Source organism: Aspergillus neoniger (assembly GCF_003184625.1).
Source record: "Aspergillus neoniger CBS 115656 unplaced genomic scaffold BO87scaffold_49, whole genome shotgun sequence".
Taxonomy (NCBI): Eukaryota; Fungi; Ascomycota; class Eurotiomycetes; order Eurotiales; family Aspergillaceae; genus Aspergillus; species Aspergillus neoniger.
The window spans coordinates 137,091-155,399 of record NW_020291177.1 but is presented as its reverse complement, the minus strand read 5'-3'; the positions used below and the strand labels follow the sequence as shown (position 1 = coordinate 155,399).

The 18,309-nt window shown below is 51.7% G+C and overlaps 7 protein-coding genes across 7 annotated transcripts; 4 read left to right on the top strand and 3 right to left on the bottom strand.

Moving 5' to 3' along the window:
* The first annotated feature begins 216 nt into the window (after positions 1 to 216).
* Positions 217 to 2,133, top strand: BO87DRAFT_344859 (uncharacterized protein). Its single transcript, XM_025620841.1, has 3 exons — positions 217 to 612; positions 699 to 932; positions 998 to 2,133. The coding sequence occupies exons 1-3, from the start codon at positions 360 to 362 to the stop codon at positions 1,753 to 1,755; spliced, it is 1,245 nt and encodes a 414-aa protein (XP_025474921.1). The 5' UTR covers positions 217 to 359; the 3' UTR covers positions 1,756 to 2,133.
* Positions 2,134 to 2,956: 823 nt separating this feature from the next.
* BO87DRAFT_463076 (putative cyclopropane-fatty-acyl-phospholipid synthase) lies at positions 2,957 to 5,243 on the top strand. The gene is made up of 4 exons (XM_025629209.1): positions 2,957 to 3,172; positions 3,303 to 3,789; positions 3,860 to 4,611; positions 4,675 to 5,243. The coding sequence occupies exons 1-4, from the start codon at positions 3,068 to 3,070 to the stop codon at positions 4,882 to 4,884; spliced, it is 1,554 nt and encodes a 517-aa protein (XP_025474920.1). The 5' UTR covers positions 2,957 to 3,067; the 3' UTR covers positions 4,885 to 5,243.
* A 130-nt stretch (positions 5,244 to 5,373) lies between these two features.
* BO87DRAFT_182519 (putative C6 transcription factor) lies at positions 5,374 to 7,737 on the top strand. The gene has a single exon (XM_025618423.1). It carries the CDS (start codon positions 5,412 to 5,414, stop codon positions 7,491 to 7,493), a length of 2,082 nt encoding a protein of 693 aa, XP_025474919.1. The 5' UTR covers positions 5,374 to 5,411; the 3' UTR covers positions 7,494 to 7,737.
* Positions 7,738 to 7,981: 244 nt separating this feature from the next.
* On the bottom strand, positions 7,982 to 9,561 carry BO87DRAFT_410563 (MFS transporter; the record flags this gene model as incomplete). Its single annotated transcript, XM_025626342.1, has 2 exons — positions 7,982 to 8,954; positions 9,059 to 9,561. 2 exons carry the CDS (start codon positions 9,559 to 9,561, stop codon positions 7,982 to 7,984), a joined length of 1,476 nt encoding a protein of 491 aa, XP_025474918.1.
* Positions 9,562 to 9,857: 296 nt separating this feature from the next.
* On the bottom strand, positions 9,858 to 12,451 carry BO87DRAFT_369134 (amine oxidase). Its single transcript, XM_025621960.1, has 4 exons — positions 11,919 to 12,451; positions 11,286 to 11,865; positions 10,324 to 11,232; positions 9,858 to 10,244 (listed from the first exon to the last, which is right to left on the bottom strand). The coding sequence occupies exons 1-4, from the start codon at positions 12,258 to 12,260 to the stop codon at positions 10,015 to 10,017; spliced, it is 2,061 nt and encodes a 686-aa protein (XP_025474917.1). The 5' UTR covers positions 12,261 to 12,451; the 3' UTR covers positions 9,858 to 10,014.
* Positions 12,452 to 13,234: 783 nt separating this feature from the next.
* Positions 13,235 to 15,459, top strand: BO87DRAFT_182411 (Zn(II)2Cys6 transcription factor). Its single transcript, XM_025618422.1, has 4 exons — positions 13,235 to 13,554; positions 13,617 to 14,429; positions 14,485 to 14,685; positions 14,738 to 15,459. Exons 1-4 carry the CDS (start codon positions 13,403 to 13,405, stop codon positions 15,279 to 15,281), a joined length of 1,710 nt encoding a protein of 569 aa, XP_025474916.1. The 5' UTR covers positions 13,235 to 13,402; the 3' UTR covers positions 15,282 to 15,459.
* BO87DRAFT_344845 (PEX28-32 family peroxisomal membrane protein) lies at positions 15,263 to 17,775 on the bottom strand. Its single transcript, XM_025620840.1, has one exon. The coding sequence runs from the start codon at positions 17,507 to 17,509 to the stop codon at positions 15,638 to 15,640; it is 1,872 nt and encodes a 623-aa protein (XP_025474915.1). The 5' UTR covers positions 17,510 to 17,775; the 3' UTR covers positions 15,263 to 15,637.
* Between the last annotated feature and the right edge of the window lie 534 nt (positions 17,776 to 18,309).

Below are 18,309 nucleotides of genomic sequence, written 5' to 3'. Positions count from 1 at the left end.
GGTTGACTTTCTTGCCTGGCCTGGCGGTCAGCCGCGACTAGTGGTTGGGCCCGATCCATTTTTGGTATGGTAGGGGATGCCATCGCCCCCCCTGGATGGGCAGTGCCACAATTGCTGTGGCTGATACTTTACCGTCCCGGTGTTACGGAATACAGTCAGTTGTATTGTCTCCACGGGCAACCGCCACGAAAACATCTCGGTTGCGTGACGCTGCATCTAGAACCATGTCGACAAGCTCCGCTCTCCTTCCTTCAGTGCTGACGCGCCGCTTCCAGCACCTTTAGCTCCGACCTCCAGTATAACCTACGCCAATCGATCTTCGCTCGTTGAATGAGCCGTGTGAATACATAACTGCCACCATGTTGGCTGTACGCGACCAAGAAAACCTGATCCACTCTCACCAGACCGTTGCCGCGTCGAAACCACTCAATCAAGGCGTGAGACATTTGCAACCCAAGACCCCCGGCGCTCGAGTACCAAAAACGCCATTCAAAGTCCCTTTGAAGAATGATGAGAACGATCCGCTGGCTTTTGGGAAGAAAACCGTGAAGGGGGGTAAACAGAAGGATAATATCAACTTGACCACGAAAAATGCCTTCATCACTCCGGCGGGTATGTAATGGAAATCTACGACCATGTTCAAGTCGCATGACTTGATCCTTACTATTCGCTATTCATGAGACTAACACACTTTGCAGCAGATCCTCGTCAGCGTGCCCCTCTTGGCATGAAGACGACAAACGCCAAAGCCAGGGGATTGCAGACGCCAGCACCTGGAGGGACGGTGAAGCCTGACAGGACCATCAAGAGAGGTTCTACGCAGAGAGCGAAGAAATTTGCTCCCTTTGTAGAGCCAAGTCAGCCAGAGGTCCAGGCGAAACCGGTAGAAGATGATGTCCCTGACATTGAGTATATGCCCCCTAAGCCCAAAGGTCAGTAGTCCTTGCGCGGGGTTTTCGCATGTATCAGGGGGTTCGTTGTGTCTGATTGATCGCAGATCTTCCTGATATCCCGGACGATGTCACTTATGATACCACCTTTCCGCAATTCCAGCCGAAAAATCTCGCCCTAGGACTGGAAAGTGTGTATGGTGATAATGACGTTGGCCCCGATGGGCTCACTAAGCGCGAGCGGAAATTCCAAGAAGACTCAGCAGCTTGCGACAGAATGGTTGAGGAAATGATTCGAAAGCAAGTCGAGAGCATTGGCTTCGAGGAAACATACGAGACCGTTCCAATCGAGGAGCCGCCTGCAGCAGACGCTACGCAACGCCGAATTCAAACGCGTTCACGAACGAGAGCGGCCAACAACAAGACGAAACATACCAGCAATATCTCCACCATCCGAGCTCGTGATGCTGCTGCTGCCTTGTCCGGGACACAGCGTTCTGTTCCACGCACCAGACCGGCTGTTTCGGCCAAGCCTAGGGTTACATCTGCCTTGTTCCCGTCTAAGAAACCAAGAGAGCCAACCAACCCGTCGAGTATGCGTCAAACGGCCGCTGCTGCGACTTCCCAAACGACGGTGGGATATAGTAGGGGCCGGGAAGTGTCGACCAAGTTACATGGTAGGACGGCTAGTCCAACAGAGCTGGAGACAGTCCCCCAAGGAATCCTTTCACCCGACACCTATCTGCAGCCCTGCGGGACTCCACCATTGATCGCCGACACGATTGGGCTAGAGTTGGAGAGTGCGGAGGGGCTTCCGACATTTGATGAAGATGAAGAAGCCCAGAACTTTCAATTAACGCTGTGACGTGAGATGTGTGAAGAACCAAGGCGAATACAGAGGTCTACTTCCGGCGTATCATATGGGATTTTATGGGTTTATGTTATTGGTAGTTGAGTGGTGTTCTTTGGTTTCCCGGTCTACTTTTATGTGTCTTTCATGTTTCGTTGCACTCGCCAACGTGTGAGTATTCTTTTCCTGACTGGCAAGAAAACAGCCATGGCAAAAGAAACCTCACGGAGCCAGCGAGATGGAGCAGGGGACTTGAAAGGGGGGCGTTATAGAAAGTTATGATGTATCTATTTACGATGGGGTTACCGTGTTATCCTGTTATGACTTGACGAGTCCCACGGAAGACCCCGGCGTGGGGCTTGTCCCTATTTGAGCATGAAATTGGGCTGTATGATTAATAGCCAGAATATTCGTAATGGACCCTCCGGTAGTGGGTGTTGCCGGCCCTCAAACAGTGGTTCCCTCCCAAGCTAACCGTTTGATGGCTCAATTGATTGAGCTGGTTTAAGGGGCACCTTCACTTGCAACGCCCATGACTAAGCCCACTGGACCAAGCAAAAGGGGCCACGCACCGCAGTTGGGTTTCAGACCCGAGGAAAAGACCAAATGCCAACCTTGGATGGGGAAGTTGAGATCGGTTATAAAGATAGTAACTGGCTAGGAGGTGTCCTGGTCCCCGACCGCGGAACGTGAGAAGGTTGTACCTGTTCTAGGTTGTTTTGCAATCAGCCAAATAAAGGATACTTTTGGCACTTAACACAAGAAAGAGAGAAGAGAGAGAGAGAGAGAGAGCCCCAATATAACTACGTACCAACTACTAATCAATACTACTAACTAATCTATGCGACGCTCACCGCTTGTCCTCCCGGGCGAGACCCAGTTGGACTGGACCACTTCGTCTAGAATCCATCCTTGGAAACTTGTCCAAGCAATCAACACTTCTTCTCCCCAGCCTTACAGCAAAAGCTGCAGCTGCTGCAGGAGTGTTCATGTAGTGGTATTTCAGTTACTTTTTCATCATGTTATCACCCAGATAAATATAACGAATGCCTGTTCAAACCCCTGTAGCATCACTCGATAAAATTAGTAGACCAATTACAGACGAGAGAGAGAGGAAGTTCTCATGTTCTTTGCTTAGGCGCAGTCTTCCGAACCCTGGCGGTTGATCAGTTGCTCAAGCAATAATCCACTCGCTCCCGCCTCACAAGCAATCCTGTTCTTCCCTCTTTTCTCCAATTCCCTCTCCTCTTCCCCTTCTCTTTCTCCTCCCACCTCTCCTCCTCCCTCTCCCTCCCCCTCTCCCTCTCGACAATTCGTCTCCTCCGCCATGACGAATATTCATCCCGAGTCCCCAGAGGACTTCGAGTTCATTGAAACTCCACCCGCCTCCTGCACGACTCCCGCCGATGATTGCGGTGTGCGGACTACCTCGGTGAGTTAGTTGTAGCACATGAACAGCTCCTGAAGAGCTCCTCTAGGGCTCTTGACACATACTTTTCTGAACAGGAATGGTCAATTCAATTCGCAATGTCAGTAAGCTAATCTTCTCCTGTTTTTACTAGTATCCGGCCATCAAAAATGCCCCCGTCCCCGCGGATTCTCAGGGTAGCGATAGCTTCTCCAACACCCTCCTCTTCGCTCTCCTCATCCTTGTCCCATGGTACCTCGCCCGCCAGATCGGTGGTGGTTTCTACACCACCATCTTCTTCGCCATCTTCACCACCGTCCCCATCCTGATGGGCTTCTGGTCCATCGCCTCTTCCATCTCTCCCCGCAAGAACGAAAAGGCCAAGTATGCTGGTCGCCCCGTCGAGTACTACCTGAACTTCCACAGCGAGCATGATCGTACTGCCTACCGTGGCAAGAGCAAGATTCCCATGGAGGTCTTCTACGAGAAGTACTTCAATGGCGAGGTGGACTTCAAGTGTGATGCCCTGGAGGCTCTGGAGTTCAGACACGACTGGGCCAACTTCCGCTTCACCATGGGTCTCTACAAGCACTTCCTCTTCGGTTTCATCCCTGAGATGCTGATGCACACCCGCTCCCAAGGTACGTGTTTTCTTATGGCATTTGGCACGGTGGTGGGGTTTTCGCGCTGACTTTGAGCTACTTTGGTTAGATGAGGAGCAGGTTCGTGACCACTACGACCGCGGTGACGACTTCTACGCTTGGTTCTTGGGCCCCCGTATGATCTACACTTCCGGTATCATCAGTGACCCCAACAAGGAAGAGACTCTGGAGGAACTGCAGGACAACAAGCTGGCTGTGGTTTGCGAAAAGATTGGCGTTAAGCCCGGTGACACTGTCCTTGATCTCGGTTGTGGCTGGGGTACTCTGGCCAAGTATGCTTCGGTTCACTATGGCGCTCAGGTCACTGGTATCACCTTGGGTCGCAATCAGACCGCTTGGGGTAACAAGGGTCTCCGCAATGCCGGTGTTGATGAGTCTCAGAGCCGTATCCTGTGCCTTGACTACCGTGACGCTCCCCGGGTGGATGGCGGTTACAAGAAGATCACTTGCCTCGAGATGGCCGAGCACGTCGGTGTCCGTCACTTCACTTCCTTCCTCTCTCAGGTCTACGACATGCTGGACGACGATGGTGTCTTCTTCCTGCAGATCGCTGGTCTGCGCAAGTCTTGGCAGTACGAGGATCTCATCTGGGGTCTTTTCATGAACAAATACATCTTCCCTGGCGCTGACGCTAGCACTCCCCTTGGCTTCGTCGTTGACAGACTGGAGGCTGCTGGATTCGAAATCAAGGGCATTGACACTGTTGGTGTTCACTACTCTGCTACTCTCTGGCGCTGGTACCGGAACTGGATGGGCAACCGTGACAAGGTTGAGGCCAAGTACGGCAAGAGATGGTTCAGAGTGAGTTCCAAATTCCCGTTTAGTGTATAAGACACGACGATACTGACATGTAACTACCTTCAGATCTGGGAATACTTCTTGGCTTACTCCACCATCACCTCCCGCCAGGGTGGTGCTACCTGCTGGCAGCTTACCCTCGTTAAGAACATCAACTCCACCCACCGTGTTGAGGGTATCCCCAGCCAGTATGGTCTCAGCGGTGCCCGTGAGGCCGCCATCACCCGTGCCGGCACCGGTGCTGTCCCCAAGGCTCACGTTCCTAACAAGGCTTAAATGTACCCTTACGGCAATTTGCCGGTCGAATAGGCGTCTTGACATAGCCGACAGCCTCTAGCACTGATTTATCGTCCATCTAGAAGGCTGTTGCTCTTTCTAAAACATCGATTCCAGTGAACGAACTGGAAAATCTGGACAGTGGAAGTGAACAGAGGATGACAACGATGTCTCAATTTTTACCTATCTAAGGTATGCCTGAATGAGAGGAGTGGGATTTCTTTTCTCATATGGAAATGGAAATGAACGACACATTACTTTTATGTACAATGTTTCTGACCTATATACTACTTCTTTCCTCTTTCTAGGGGAGGACTGTATGTAATCAATAGCATCCAGAATGAAATCATGTAATAACGAAAAATACCTAGTAGTAGGTGTGTAGCATCTACTATGATGGTTAGTCGATTCGTGGGCGGAACATCCTTTATGCGGAGGAGTGACAGGGGAGGTGCCTCCTTAAATTGCGCAACACAGACGCAAGTTACTAAAGAAACCGACAAGAGCGAAAACATCGATTTTCCATTATGGAGAATCTTGTCCCACTTGCTTGCGCTCCCGCAAGGAACCGCCCCTTTGATGCGCAAAATGACTGCTCTGAAACCCCGGTCCGCTTCAACTGCCAGGCCTGTGTGCGCAAGAAGATCAAGTGCAACCGCGCGGTGCCCAAGTGTGCCAACTGCATCAAGGCCAGGCTCGAGTGTCTCTATCAGCCACCACCGCCACGGCGCAAGAGGAAACGTAGCCGGGGCGAGGAAGATGTACATGAACGTCTGGCACGTTACGAGCGCATCTTGCACGACCACAATCTTCTTCCAATAGCCACTCCCTCGATTACTAGCGGAAGAGACTTGGAGGCCTCAGCAAATAGTATACAGGCACCGACTCCGGGGACAGCGAACTCGCAGGCTGACGCTGCAGCGGATAAATTGCATCCCAACTACGGCAATTCTCGCTACATTGACGATGTTCTGCTCCTCGACGCTGGCGAAGGTGATCTAGGTGAGTTGTCCGAGTCCGAGCAACAAATTCATATTGAAGATGAGCTTGGTCCCGACAAAGCCACTCCAACTGGTCTTCTTGGTGCCCTCGCGGCGCAATCCATCTCGGACGCCAGTATGAGAAGCACGATAAGCCTCACCCACCTTCATCCTAGCTACGAGCATGCGGCCCAGCTCTGGTATGCCTACGTGGAAAACGTCGAGCCTCTTTGCAAGATCCTTCATGTTCCGACAGTCGCTAAGATAGTTGACGGCGTCTCCAAGCACCCAGCGACTGCCTCCAAGAACGATGAATGCTTGCTGTTTGCCATCTATCATTTTGCCGTGTTCTCAATGTCTGACGACGAGTGTTCACGTGGACTCCATGGTTCCAGAGCCCACTTGATGCACAAATATCGGACTGCAGTCACTCAGGCATTGGTAAATGCGTCTTGGCTCAAGACAACCTCGTTGTCGGTTTTACAGGCCTACACTCTCTTTCTTATTTCCTTGCGCACTCAAATCGATTCCCATACCTTCTGGATTTTGACTGGGATTGGAATCCGCCTGGCCCAACGCATAGGACTGCACCGAGACGGCGAGAGCATCGGTTTAACCCCATTTGAGGTCCAGATGCGCCGGCGGCTCTTCTGGCAACTGCTACCCCTGGACAGCTACGCAGGTCAAACCTCCGGCACGGGTATATCCATCTCACCCGGCAGCTGGGATACTAAGCTACCGCTAAACATTAACGATGATCAGATCTTCCCCGGCATGACCGAGCCGCCTCATGATCAACGAGGGGCATCGGAGATGATCTTTTGCTTGGCCCGGATGGAGCTGTCAAATTTCTACACTCGAACCGGGGTCCAGCAGAAAGGAAGCGGGGGAACAATCGAGTTCCGCACCCCAGAGGAGATCGAGCGACTGATCGACGAGGTCGAAGACCTCATCGAGAAGAAGTTCTTACGGTACTGCGACATCTTGAGCCCTTTGCACTTTCTGACTACCGGCGTTATGCGATCCGCCATCAGTGCTGTCCGGTTACGCGCGAGGATGCCGTTGCTCAAGCAAGAAACCATAACCGACACACAGCAGAGACAACTCTGCAGGCTTGCTGAAAAGGTGCTCGACACCAGAAATGCCATGTATAGTAATCCCGCAACCCAGAAGTTTCGCTGGCAGCTGCAAGCGTTTTTCGTGTGGGATTCCCTCCTTTGCATTCTGAGAAGCATTGCAAAGGTTGGGTTTTATTCACCATCGGAGCTCAATGCTGCCTGGAATAGGGTTTCAGAGGTCTACGCGGATTACGAAGCACTGAGTCAGGGCCGAAGGACCTTGTATGCTACCATTGGTAAGGCCGCTTTGAAGGCCTGGCTACTAAATCCGCCGCGTAATCCATCTCCCGAGCCGGGTTTCATTACTACGCTGCGCGCTCAACACAAACCCAAAGGCATCGATCAGCGGGATAGCAGCGTATTCGCTGCCGACCAAGCTACAGATGAAACTTTTTCTTTCGACGAGCTTTTCGACGATATGAGCAGGGCCGACCCAAATGCCTTCAATCTCGACTCGTCCGCCGATTGGCTATTCTGGGACCAAATGTGTGGAGAACCCAGTCTGGGCTGAGAGCAAAGACACCCTTCACTATACGTCTATATATATACTATCTACGGCTCCATTCTTAGTGAGTGCAGGCCCTGAGATTATGCATCTGTAACTTATGCAAGAAATATCATGACCTATGAGCTCTATGACCACATCATCTCATCGTGCCGCTACCCTGCCCGCCCAACGCTGGAACGGCCAGTTGGGGGTGCGTACGGTCATCGATTGAAGATCACCTCGGAGTGCAGGCAGTCATTTGCGTGCTCACTTAACCACAAATTCTACGAATATCCAGTTCTATGGGCCTTTCTATCTCAATGAGAGTCAATCATTCATAGGACGGATCATCAACGAACTATATAAGAGCGATCACGCATTCATGAGGGGAGTCTCTAAGACAATCATCTATGATACATATACTATACCACACATCCATCCAACGACAACTTCCGCCTGGCAATCCAACCCAAGCGGACATCAATTCCACCTCACATGCCACCAAACACTCATCAACCAGAGGCATAGTCAGACATGGCACGCAACCGGGGCCCGAATCTCCAGAAAACAAACGGCCCACCCAATCCGAATACCATAGCCGTGAACGCCAACACACTGGTACCCCAACCATACCCCAGGGCATTATACATATAAGGAGCAAACAGCGGGAATCCAAAGCCGCACAAACTCCTCAGCACAGCACAGGCAGCCAAAGCACTAGCCGCGTAGGTCTGATAACTGTCCACAATATACGTCTGCATGCCCTGCAAGCAGGAGATCGTGCCCATGGTATAGATCAGCGCACCGATATTCGGCATAATCCAATGAGTATGTCCAATGCTCCAACCATACCAGAAAAGCCCAATGATGCTGATCACCGACCCGACAGCCAACGACGGCATTCGAAACTCAGGTTTGCCAACATCATTATTCCGAGCTTTAAGAGCACGATAGAGCCGGTCCACAAGCTTGAGGTTCAAAAACAGCCCAATGAACGACCCAATCGCGATCGACAGATAATTGAGGCCCCCAATCCCAGAGCTCTCATGATATACCTCCGTCCAAATATCCGGGAAAGTCGCAAACATCAAATACGTCACACCAAAGACATACGCGATATAAAGCGCCATACAGAAGACAATCGGCTGAGTCGTGAACATCCGCACCGGCCGCTCAAACGCATGAAGAAGCTTATACCCTAGACTCTCATCTTTCTCCGCGGTATGAAGCTCCTGGTTTCCTGTCTCCTTGGCAAGAGCATCTCGTCTCCGCCGTAGAATCGTCCCCGGATGACACTCCCTCAACCAGAACACCCCAACAATCTGCACCGCGACAGCAGCAGCAGACGTAGCCCAAAACACCCACCGCCAGGTCGAATACTCGGCGATAAATCCTCCGGCTATCGGTCCCACCACGGGGCCCAGTAATGGTCCGAGAGTATACACTCCCATAGCTTTTCCCCGTTCTTCCGCAGCCCACATATCACTGTCCTCAGAAATCAGCTCATCTCGAACCCTTCCACAGACCATAAACAACACCAAACTCAACAAGCCCCCCCTCCCCCATCCCAAAAGAAATAAAAGACTAACCTAATAGCCCCACCCCCAACAGCCAACGGCGCACTCCCCCCCACCCCAGCAAGGAACCTACAAACAAACAAAACCCCCTTATTTCTCGCAAACCCACACCCCAAATTCCACCCCAAATACCACAAATTACTCACCTGCAAGATCCTCACCCGTCCATACACCTCCGACGCAGGCCCAAAGAACACGGGTCCAATAGCATACCCCAAGATAAATATACTCAGGGACAGATATGTCTCGAATTCGGAGTGTATCATGTTCAACGACTGCGCGAGGTCGTTCATTGCTGGGGCGATCATTGAGGAGGAGATGGGCGAGATGAAGACGAAGAGGGAGATGGATAATGTGTTTTTCCATTTGAGGCTTTTGGGCCAGTTTTGGGGGTTGGAGGGGTCGGTGGGGGTGGTCCAGGTTATGAGGTTGGGGGGAATGGATTTGTCTTTGAGGGGTGAGGACTTGGTGGAGTTGGGTGATGCTTCGAGGTCGTGCTTGTCAGGTTCGGTCATTTTTTGTTTGGTGCTTTGGCTTTGCTGCAATTGTTTGTTGATGTTTAGGGTTGGGAATTGTGTATGATGCTATTGTCGTTATATGTTGTGATATATACTTGTATGGATGATGTGTATCAGCCAATCGTAAAGCTGGATTCTGCTTCGGGCCCGGATTGTCTGCTAAGGACCGATGCGGTGGCCAGTAACAGACAGGTATGGATCGGGCCCGAGGTAGGCTGGTTTGGCGAACAATTTCCGATGGATATATTACTGATATCATGCTCTTAATGTTGATTGAATGCTCAAAATGAATGCTGAAGTATGAAGTTTGAATCCATCTAATTCATGGTATATACAAAGTAATAGTGATACTTTCCCTCAAACGCCAGCAACGTGCTATGTATCGTAAATCATACACCTCCCCTATCCCAGATGCATCGCGGAATTCTAAACAAATGTACTCCTCTTTCTCTAATCCATGCGCTTATACAGCTTGGCCTTGCTGGATCCACTGCAGCAGGAGGGGACTGCCGCAGCAGGTTCCGGGTGGAGAGTAGACTTGTTGAAGTTCTGCGACGACTGAGGAACATCCACGGCCGGGTTCTTCGTGAAGAAGCCGTCGGGACGCAGCATCACGCTGATGCGTTCCATGGGCATGACGGGGAAGTCTTCGACGCGGGGGTTGTGGGTGAGGCCGAATGCTAGAATGAGCGTGTTAGCTGAATCATCCTTGATCTCTGTACATGTACAACAAAGGGGGTAGGGAGTGGTAGGACTTACTGTGCCAGAGAACCACGTCTTCGTCCTCAGTAGGGTCATTTCGCTTGGACCAGGTCTCGACGCCAACAGCGCGTCGGCTCTGGTTGGTGAACTCGCCTGCGGCATACAATTCATCGTCTTGGTATCTGGTCACCCAGATGGGCTTGGTGGCGAATTCGGCACGGCCGTAGCCAATGGCTCTCTTGCTCTGGAGGAGCATTTGGCTAGGTGCCGGGTGGAGCTTGTAGGAAATGGGCTTGTAGGTGATGGGGTTGATGACGTTGTCGTTGCGAATCTTGAAGACCCGGTTGCGGTTGATGTCAAGGTCGGCTGAGCCTGCCTTGTCCATGACAGTCTGCTCAGTGGTGTAGCCTACTAGCCAAGGGTTCTTCTCATCTTCGGGAAGAGGTACACTCTCCTCATAGTAAACAGTGTTCTTGTGGCCATCCAGGGCCGGGTCGATGCGGAAAGAGAACATGTGCTGGTGATAAGGGGCCATCACGCCCGGACCAACGTTGGTACCCCACTTGACAGTCTCGCCATTGGTGTTATCAAAAGGCACCGTCGAAAGAATTCCGGTTGCGCGCACTTCCAGTTCAATGTTGGCGGCCTGGTCGAAGATGTAGGCAAAGATGTACTCGTAGTTAGCGACGGTGCAGATCATCTGCAGGACAAGCTGGCGGTTGCGGACCACGGTAGCAGCGCCGGATCTGTAGTTGGTGTGCTTGTGTTGCAGGCCATTGTCCTGCTCGTGCATGCAAATGATGTTCTTCAGCAGGACCGGGTTTCCCTTGCAGTCAGCCCGGTAGCCGTCGAAGTACTTGATATGACCCAGGCAGTCGCAACCCAGCGTTAGCTGGTTGGCGTTGAGACCAAAACCGACATCGCCAACGTCGAAAGCTTGCTTGCGGTGGTAGGGAGCGCGAGGGTCTATCATCCATATTAGCATATCTTTTACATAAAAGATGTCCGGTTCTGCCTACCTCCGTAAGGGACGGTCATTTCTGATACCGCAAGGCGGTAGAAGACGCTGCGGTTATCATAGGTGACGTTGTAAAGAACCATGCCCTCCCGGTTGTTGAAGCCAACTCTGAAGCGCCACTTCTGCCAGTAGACAAAGTTGCCATCCACCGAGAAAGAGGGACCTTCGGGTTGCTGCACAATGTAGGGCTTGAGGTCTGTCCGGATAGGCTCATCCTGCAGGTCATGGGCGTATTGGACTGCCTTGACGGGCTTCCAGGGCTGAGTCTCAACGGTCTGTGCATCCGAGCCACCCGGCAGATAATCCATGCGGATCAACTCATGTGTAAAGGCATCGAACACCGGGGAGAACTTGCAAGGCAAGGAATAGTGGTTGTTTTCAGGGTGGTCCACTTCCACCATGTACATGAAGCACTGGAACATGCGCCTCGACTCGGTCAAACTCTCAGTGCCGTACATCCACGGGTCATTGCAGACAGTCATGCCGGGGGGTAGCTGGAGCTTTGCAATTTCCGCCTGCACTGCGGGGTGCTTCATGCAAACTTCTTCGATAACGGCCAATTCATCAATATCCACAGGAGGCTGAGGCCAACTGTTAGCGCAAGAACTTCATAGTCAAATCAAATTGTACACACCTGGACTCCCTCTGGTAATTCCTTGACGTATACGACGGATGCGGTGTCCGCGTTCATCAACGCCTTGCACCATGCGCCGGTATCAAGGCGATAGAAGTAAGAGTAGAGAAGACGCGCGGGCTTCGGAGGAAGGGGTTTCCTTAACCTCTCAGCCTCGATGTATGGGACGACATCCTTCTTGATGGGCTCGTGGATATCAATACGATTGTAGCGCAGCTTGACACCTGGGAAGGCAGCTTCCAGGATGCGGACAGCCAAGCGGATTTCTTGAGGCCGGACGGGATCAAAAGGGTGAGGGCTGGCCGAAGTGGCCACGCTGGGCCCCTGAGCTGCAATTGACATGTTCAGAAGGCGCGTGTGTGTGCTTGATGGGAGGGATGATGCGATTAGGGAAATGATGAAAGATAAACTGGGACAAAGTCCTTGGGGAATCAGGTCATATCAAGAAGGATGAGATTGAACAGCAAATGTCCATTGCCCGGGGGCAAACCGAGATATATGTAGTCCATTGAGCACATCTCCCTTTCGGCGAGGGACCCAGCACAAAGGCAAAGAAGGGAAGCTCATGGAGAAGGTGAAGCCGCAAGAGACCCAAGGATCTCCACGGTCTGGATGGACATGCCTAATTGGGACAAGTGGGGCGGCGGTAAGTCTGGGACTGCGGCTTCAAGATCTCGACGATTTGTTAATCTGCCATGGATTGACAGCCTGATAGCCGCCGTGCATTGGTCATAGAATTCCCCTTGCGGTCTCTCCCTCCTCCGTTTCGGGGTCCGAGGAACGCGAGGATAAGCGATGCAAAAGGCGCTCGTTTGCCGAGAGACGTAATATGGCACATTCATCCCATCAACATACTTGTTCCGTATAGTGGCATCCAGCAGATCGGACTTGACGATAAACTCCCCCCTTCCCGCCGATAACGGCTGTCTTTTCCTTATCTCTGTAGCCACATGCTTGCTAGATAAACAAGTGCAATTGTCAGTCCTCGAATGTCATACTCGATCATTTGTTATCCTGCTATTCTCAATCACTCACCCGGAGATCTTCAGCAAAGGAATATCGAAAAGCGGGGGAATCTTCTCCATCTCCGATAAAGGCTGCCAAATCTCAGCGTATCTCCTTCCTCTTTTGGTTTAGTGCCGACTTTCCCCAGCCCTTCTTGGAGGCTCATCCTTCGTCTCTCTTTCTGTCCTCTCAACTATTCTTATCTGGTCTGCTTCAAGCAAGGTACACTTGTTTGGTGACTCGAACTAACGGTCAACCGGCTGGTTTTCTGACAGATCCATTAGCTGCCGGCTTTTCTCCATCTGCTTAGTATCCGGTTGATGCAAGTTACCGACGCGGAAATATACATCCACGACCGAACCAGACTACTCCATACTAGTAGTAGTCCCACGCATCGAGAGAACAAACCAACAGCATTGATTTCCATAAGCCTAGATAGCCTGAATATCCATTATCTATTACAAACCTGCTCCTAAATCATGACAGTATCCAATACTGCGACCATGGTGCAACGGCCTTCCACTCAGACCCCGACGAGGCGGAGATGCAGACGAGAAGGCGCCAAGTGGACACGGTCTGGCTGCTTGACATGCAAGCGTCGTCGGAAGCGGTGTGATGAAGCGAAGCCCTGGTATGATGGAGTCCACCCCTGGTACTAGACTATACTAGGCACTAACTGCTCGATTACAATAGCTGTCATAGCTGTGCCAGGTTGGGCTTGAAATGTGAGGGCTATGGCTCAATGTGGACAGAACCTCTAGATCCATCAGCAAATGTCTTCAGCCGATTCAGAGCACCGAAACGGCGCAGAGTTAGTAAAACATCAGCTTCAACAACTTGTTCGCGTGTCCCGGAAGAAGAGCTCTGGTTGTCCCCGAGCTCCCCAGTCTCGATCAGTCTATCAACAGCGCCAACAACTCCGGCTGAATCCCCCAACAGCAGTCTATACTCTTGGAACAATGAAGACAACGAATATGGAGACAAACAGGTTACCGTACCTGACATTGACTCCTGCTATACACTCACCGTGGCTTCACCCATGCCGAGTAGGTACTTCAGTCATCTTTCGCATCACGATACGCACTATCTCCAGTATCACACCGAGCTGGGCTCCAAGCTACTAGCCAACCTTGAGAGTATCGACAACCCCCTTCGATCGTTTCTCATACCCCGAGCCCTATCATCGCCTCTTCTGATGAAAGCTTTGTGTGCGGTATCTGCAACACATTTTGCAAATCGGTCCCGGGACAAACAGGAGGCTCAGACAGCCGCAACAGACTACTACGTTCAAACGCTGAGTGGACTGCAGTCGACAATTGCCAAATATTCAGCGCGGACCCTTCCCGACGAGGCAATCCTGGCGGTAGCCATGCTTTGCAAGTACGAAATCGTACGCGGAAGCGTTCAGCAGTGGACTGCGCATCTGAACGCCCTGCAAGAGCTCATAGTGGCCCGCGGTGGAGTTAATGCCCTGAAAGATGACATGAGGGAATTTCTAAGCGGCTTGTAAGACTCGTTCTACAAATTACCTCTTTTGAAACCAAAGCTAACCACACCATAGCTACATCTATGCCTATAACATGGCCAGAATCAGCAACCGCAAACACATCAACTACGACCTTGATATAGGCAACGTCAAAATCTCCAAGCTCGACATCTACATCGGCTACGCAGAAGACCTCATCAAGATCTGTGCCCGAATAGCCGACCTCCCCACCCTATCTCTAGACCCTGTAGCCTTGGATCTCGAAGTCCACTTAATGTAAGTAACCCTCAACAACATCCACAGCTCCCGCTAACCATCAACCACACAGCGACACATCCCTCCGAGACTGGGCACCCACCAACACCGAATATATCCTCCCACGGGGCATAACCGAATCGAATCTTATCCGTCTGCGCATGGTCGCCAACTGCTTCCGCGATGCTGCGTACATCTATCTCCATTCCACTCTGGAAAGACTGAACCAGAGAACGGCAGCACCATTATCACCACAATTTGCTGCCCCATTACAATTAACACTACATACGCCATTCAAACCAGTACCATCACCATCAATCTCCCTCCCCCGATCAACTGCATTACATCAGCTCTTGTCCAGAATCAGGGAATTCCCACTCGACGAGCACTGCGAATTCTCTGCCCTCACATTCCCACTCTTCATTGCTGGCTGCGAGAGCAAACATCCCTCAGACCAGGAGCTCATTATACATTCATTGGATAAATTAGAGGCGAACTTCGGCATCGGCAATGTGAGAAGAGCAAAAGAGATGTTGAGTATTCTCTGGGCGGGAGAAGGCGATGTGCATTGGCTGGACATGTTGGAGCGGTTACAATGGGACTTGATTCTTGCTTAGATACTATAGATAATGTATAAGAACAATAAGTGAATACCAAGCATGTATGATAACCACTAAAAACACTTCTGATACCACAGCCTGACAAGTCTTCGACTTACGGCACTGCTCCGAGCAGGTCTTCTCTTGGGTAAACAAGGGTATCTCCATTTCATCAAGGCGTTAAACCGCACAGAGTAAAAATATAGGCTAAGAAGTGAAGTACCCAAAACACCCATCCACCAGACGTAAACAAAAGCCCGAAAAAGATAATAATTAATAAGAAGTCCGCTTTGCAAAGAAAAAGAAAATGCCATTCTCTTGAGACGCCGCCAGTTGCAGTGTAGCTTCTCCTCTCCTCCATGACTGACTTAAGATCAGCTCAATCCCATATTGACCTCATCACCTAATCCCATCTCTCGCTCGGCTCGTTCAGTACCCCCTGTGGCGCGAGTGCCCCAGCGGTCTAGACGGTCCTGAGCAAGAGACATCTCTTTCTCTCTGATACTTCCGTCGCGGCCGAAGCTGCTACTGTGGCTGGCGCTGCCTCCCGAGTAATTGGACGTTTTCCGGGCGTGCGGAATACTGATGGGTCGGGTTGCAGTTGCGGTGGACTTCCCGGTTGGCGTGTAGCTGCCGGTAGGGGTGGCGGACTTTAATTTTCCGAGATCTACGGAGGAGTTATTGGTGGACGTTGGTGGAGCAGAGGAGATGCTGCTGGCTTTGTCGCTTACACTCTTCGTACTCCCAAACCAACGTCGTTTGCGGGACTTGGATGAGGTTGACGGGGCGAGACTTTCTGCGTCGGCGTCGACCGTAGATGAGATCTCCTTCTCATGGGCGTTGGCGGCCTTTTCCTGCTCCAGTGACTGGGCGATGCCGGATTTGGTCTCCACTGAGGTGCTCTCGCCCGCTGATGGGATCTCAACCAGTTCGGCGTCACGGCACCACTTCCGACGACGGGTGTATCGATCCCAACCATCTTGACCACGGCGACCGTCGTTCCACTGTTCCCATGCTGTTAGTAACCCTGGAACCTGGACATTTGTCAGAACATGGGAAACAATGTGTCCCACCTTGTTGTCATAGTAGACCCAGCCCCCGCCATCAGCTTTGGCGTCCGACTTTCCTGACTCGTCGGCGCCTTCAATACGCCAGTCACTCCCTTCGACCCAGCGCCACTGAGCATTTCCGTTTGCGACACCGGGCAGCTCAAAGTCCTCCTTAGATGGGATGTGATTCAAATGCTCGTCTGTCCAAGCAGCTCGCTCGGAAGGGAACAGAGAGTACGTCCAGCCGATTCCAAGCCAACGACGTTGGTTCTCATAGATGACAAAGGTGAATCTCACACCGGAGGAGTCTCCTCGACGTCTTGTCGCAATGCTCATCGCATGGCCCTGGCTCTGCATTAACAGCGAATGCGCCTTATCAACTGTAGAAGAAAAGGATAGGCCTGTGATTATAGAGCATATCCGGCGGATCGTTAACGATCGCCAAAGAATGACACGGGACACTCTTGCCGGGCGAGAGTGATAGGTGAGAATGATAGTGCCGAGGGTCATGATAACCCGGCGAGTGGTAATAAGATACAACGGTGGAAGAGTCAAGGCGATCCATATTGGTGTAACGAAGAGGATTCGAATGAACAAGGTTGTAAGAGCCGGTCGGGTGGTGGCAGAAGTCGCTGTCCTCTGCGTGGACAGGAAGTCGGTAAATTCCACGAGTGGCTCTAGGAGAATATTGCAGCGTGTGGTAAATGTCCTTAGCGTCTCCACGATTTCGTCCAGCGTTTCATGCTGATGGGGGAATGTCTCCGAAGCAGCCCTTTGATGACCTTGCTTCTCACTCAAGTGAGCCCTGGACGACAACGGGGAGTAGCGTCGCCAGTACATGCCCAGAATGAGGCTGATGACCACGAGGAGTGGCCCGGTCCAGGTGATGATCACATCGCCATAGAGAACAAGCGTCCAGAATACTGCTACCAGCAGGAAGCTCTGCCAGCCGTCTCCAGTGGTCCATGTGAGCAATCCAACGAGCTTGTTCAACGGGAGAATAAACGGATGCGAATAGGCCAATGCCCGGGTGATCTGAGGGGGCGTGGCCACCAGTAGCGGCGATTTTCGATGCACGATGATGCTGGAACGCTGCCTCGATGTGACGGACGAGCCTGAGATGGTGGTGGGGGAGAAAGCAGCGACCGTCGGAGGCTGAGAGTCAGCATGGTCCTGCGTGGATGATGATGGGGCCATGGAATCTATCCACGGAATATCTTCTGTCGCGACATTAGTATTCAGGACGGTAGTGGATGAGAGCGGCTCGTCCACGTGGACCAGATATTCGAAGAGAATAGGAGGTGGAAAGTCGTCAGAGTCAGAAAGTGCATTTGTTTGTATCACCTACCGAGAGCTGCCATCCAACAACAGAGACGTCATATGCATCCAAGGTCATTGCGGGCGGTGAGACGCGGAGAAGAGAGAGGGAGAAGGAAAAGGGCGAGAGACACACAATAAATGCTGGTCAGACCCAACGAAAGATGGGGGACCAAAAGTTAGAGACAAGGTCCCTGGAGGCCGATCATCTGCGGGGATGGAAGGGGGGGAATAGCCAGAGATCCGCGGGTGCAGCTGAGAATTGAAGCTTTTCGTCTGCTGCTCGGAACATGTGACAGCCTGCCTCGCCCAGATATTACCATACCATACACAGATTACACAATTTACACAATGTGGGCACCAGTGACAGGTCGGTATGGATACCGTCAGTGACCGTTACATACGTATAGATGCGATGCATCAGTCAAGGAAGATGAAGTGAGAGACACACAGTGAGACCCTGCAATAACAAATCATTGTTCTATTGAACTTGACAAATTAGCAGATACACAGCAGCTGAAGTATCAGGTAGGGGGTGAGTGCTTTCTTTTTGACGGTCAAATAGTATCAAGTCCAATAGTTGGTTGGTCTACTTTACATCCAATCCAGGAACCAGTCCGGGGACGCCTCAGGCCGCGGCGGTACGGCAAAACGGACTAAAGCGCTGCCGAATTTTTCCC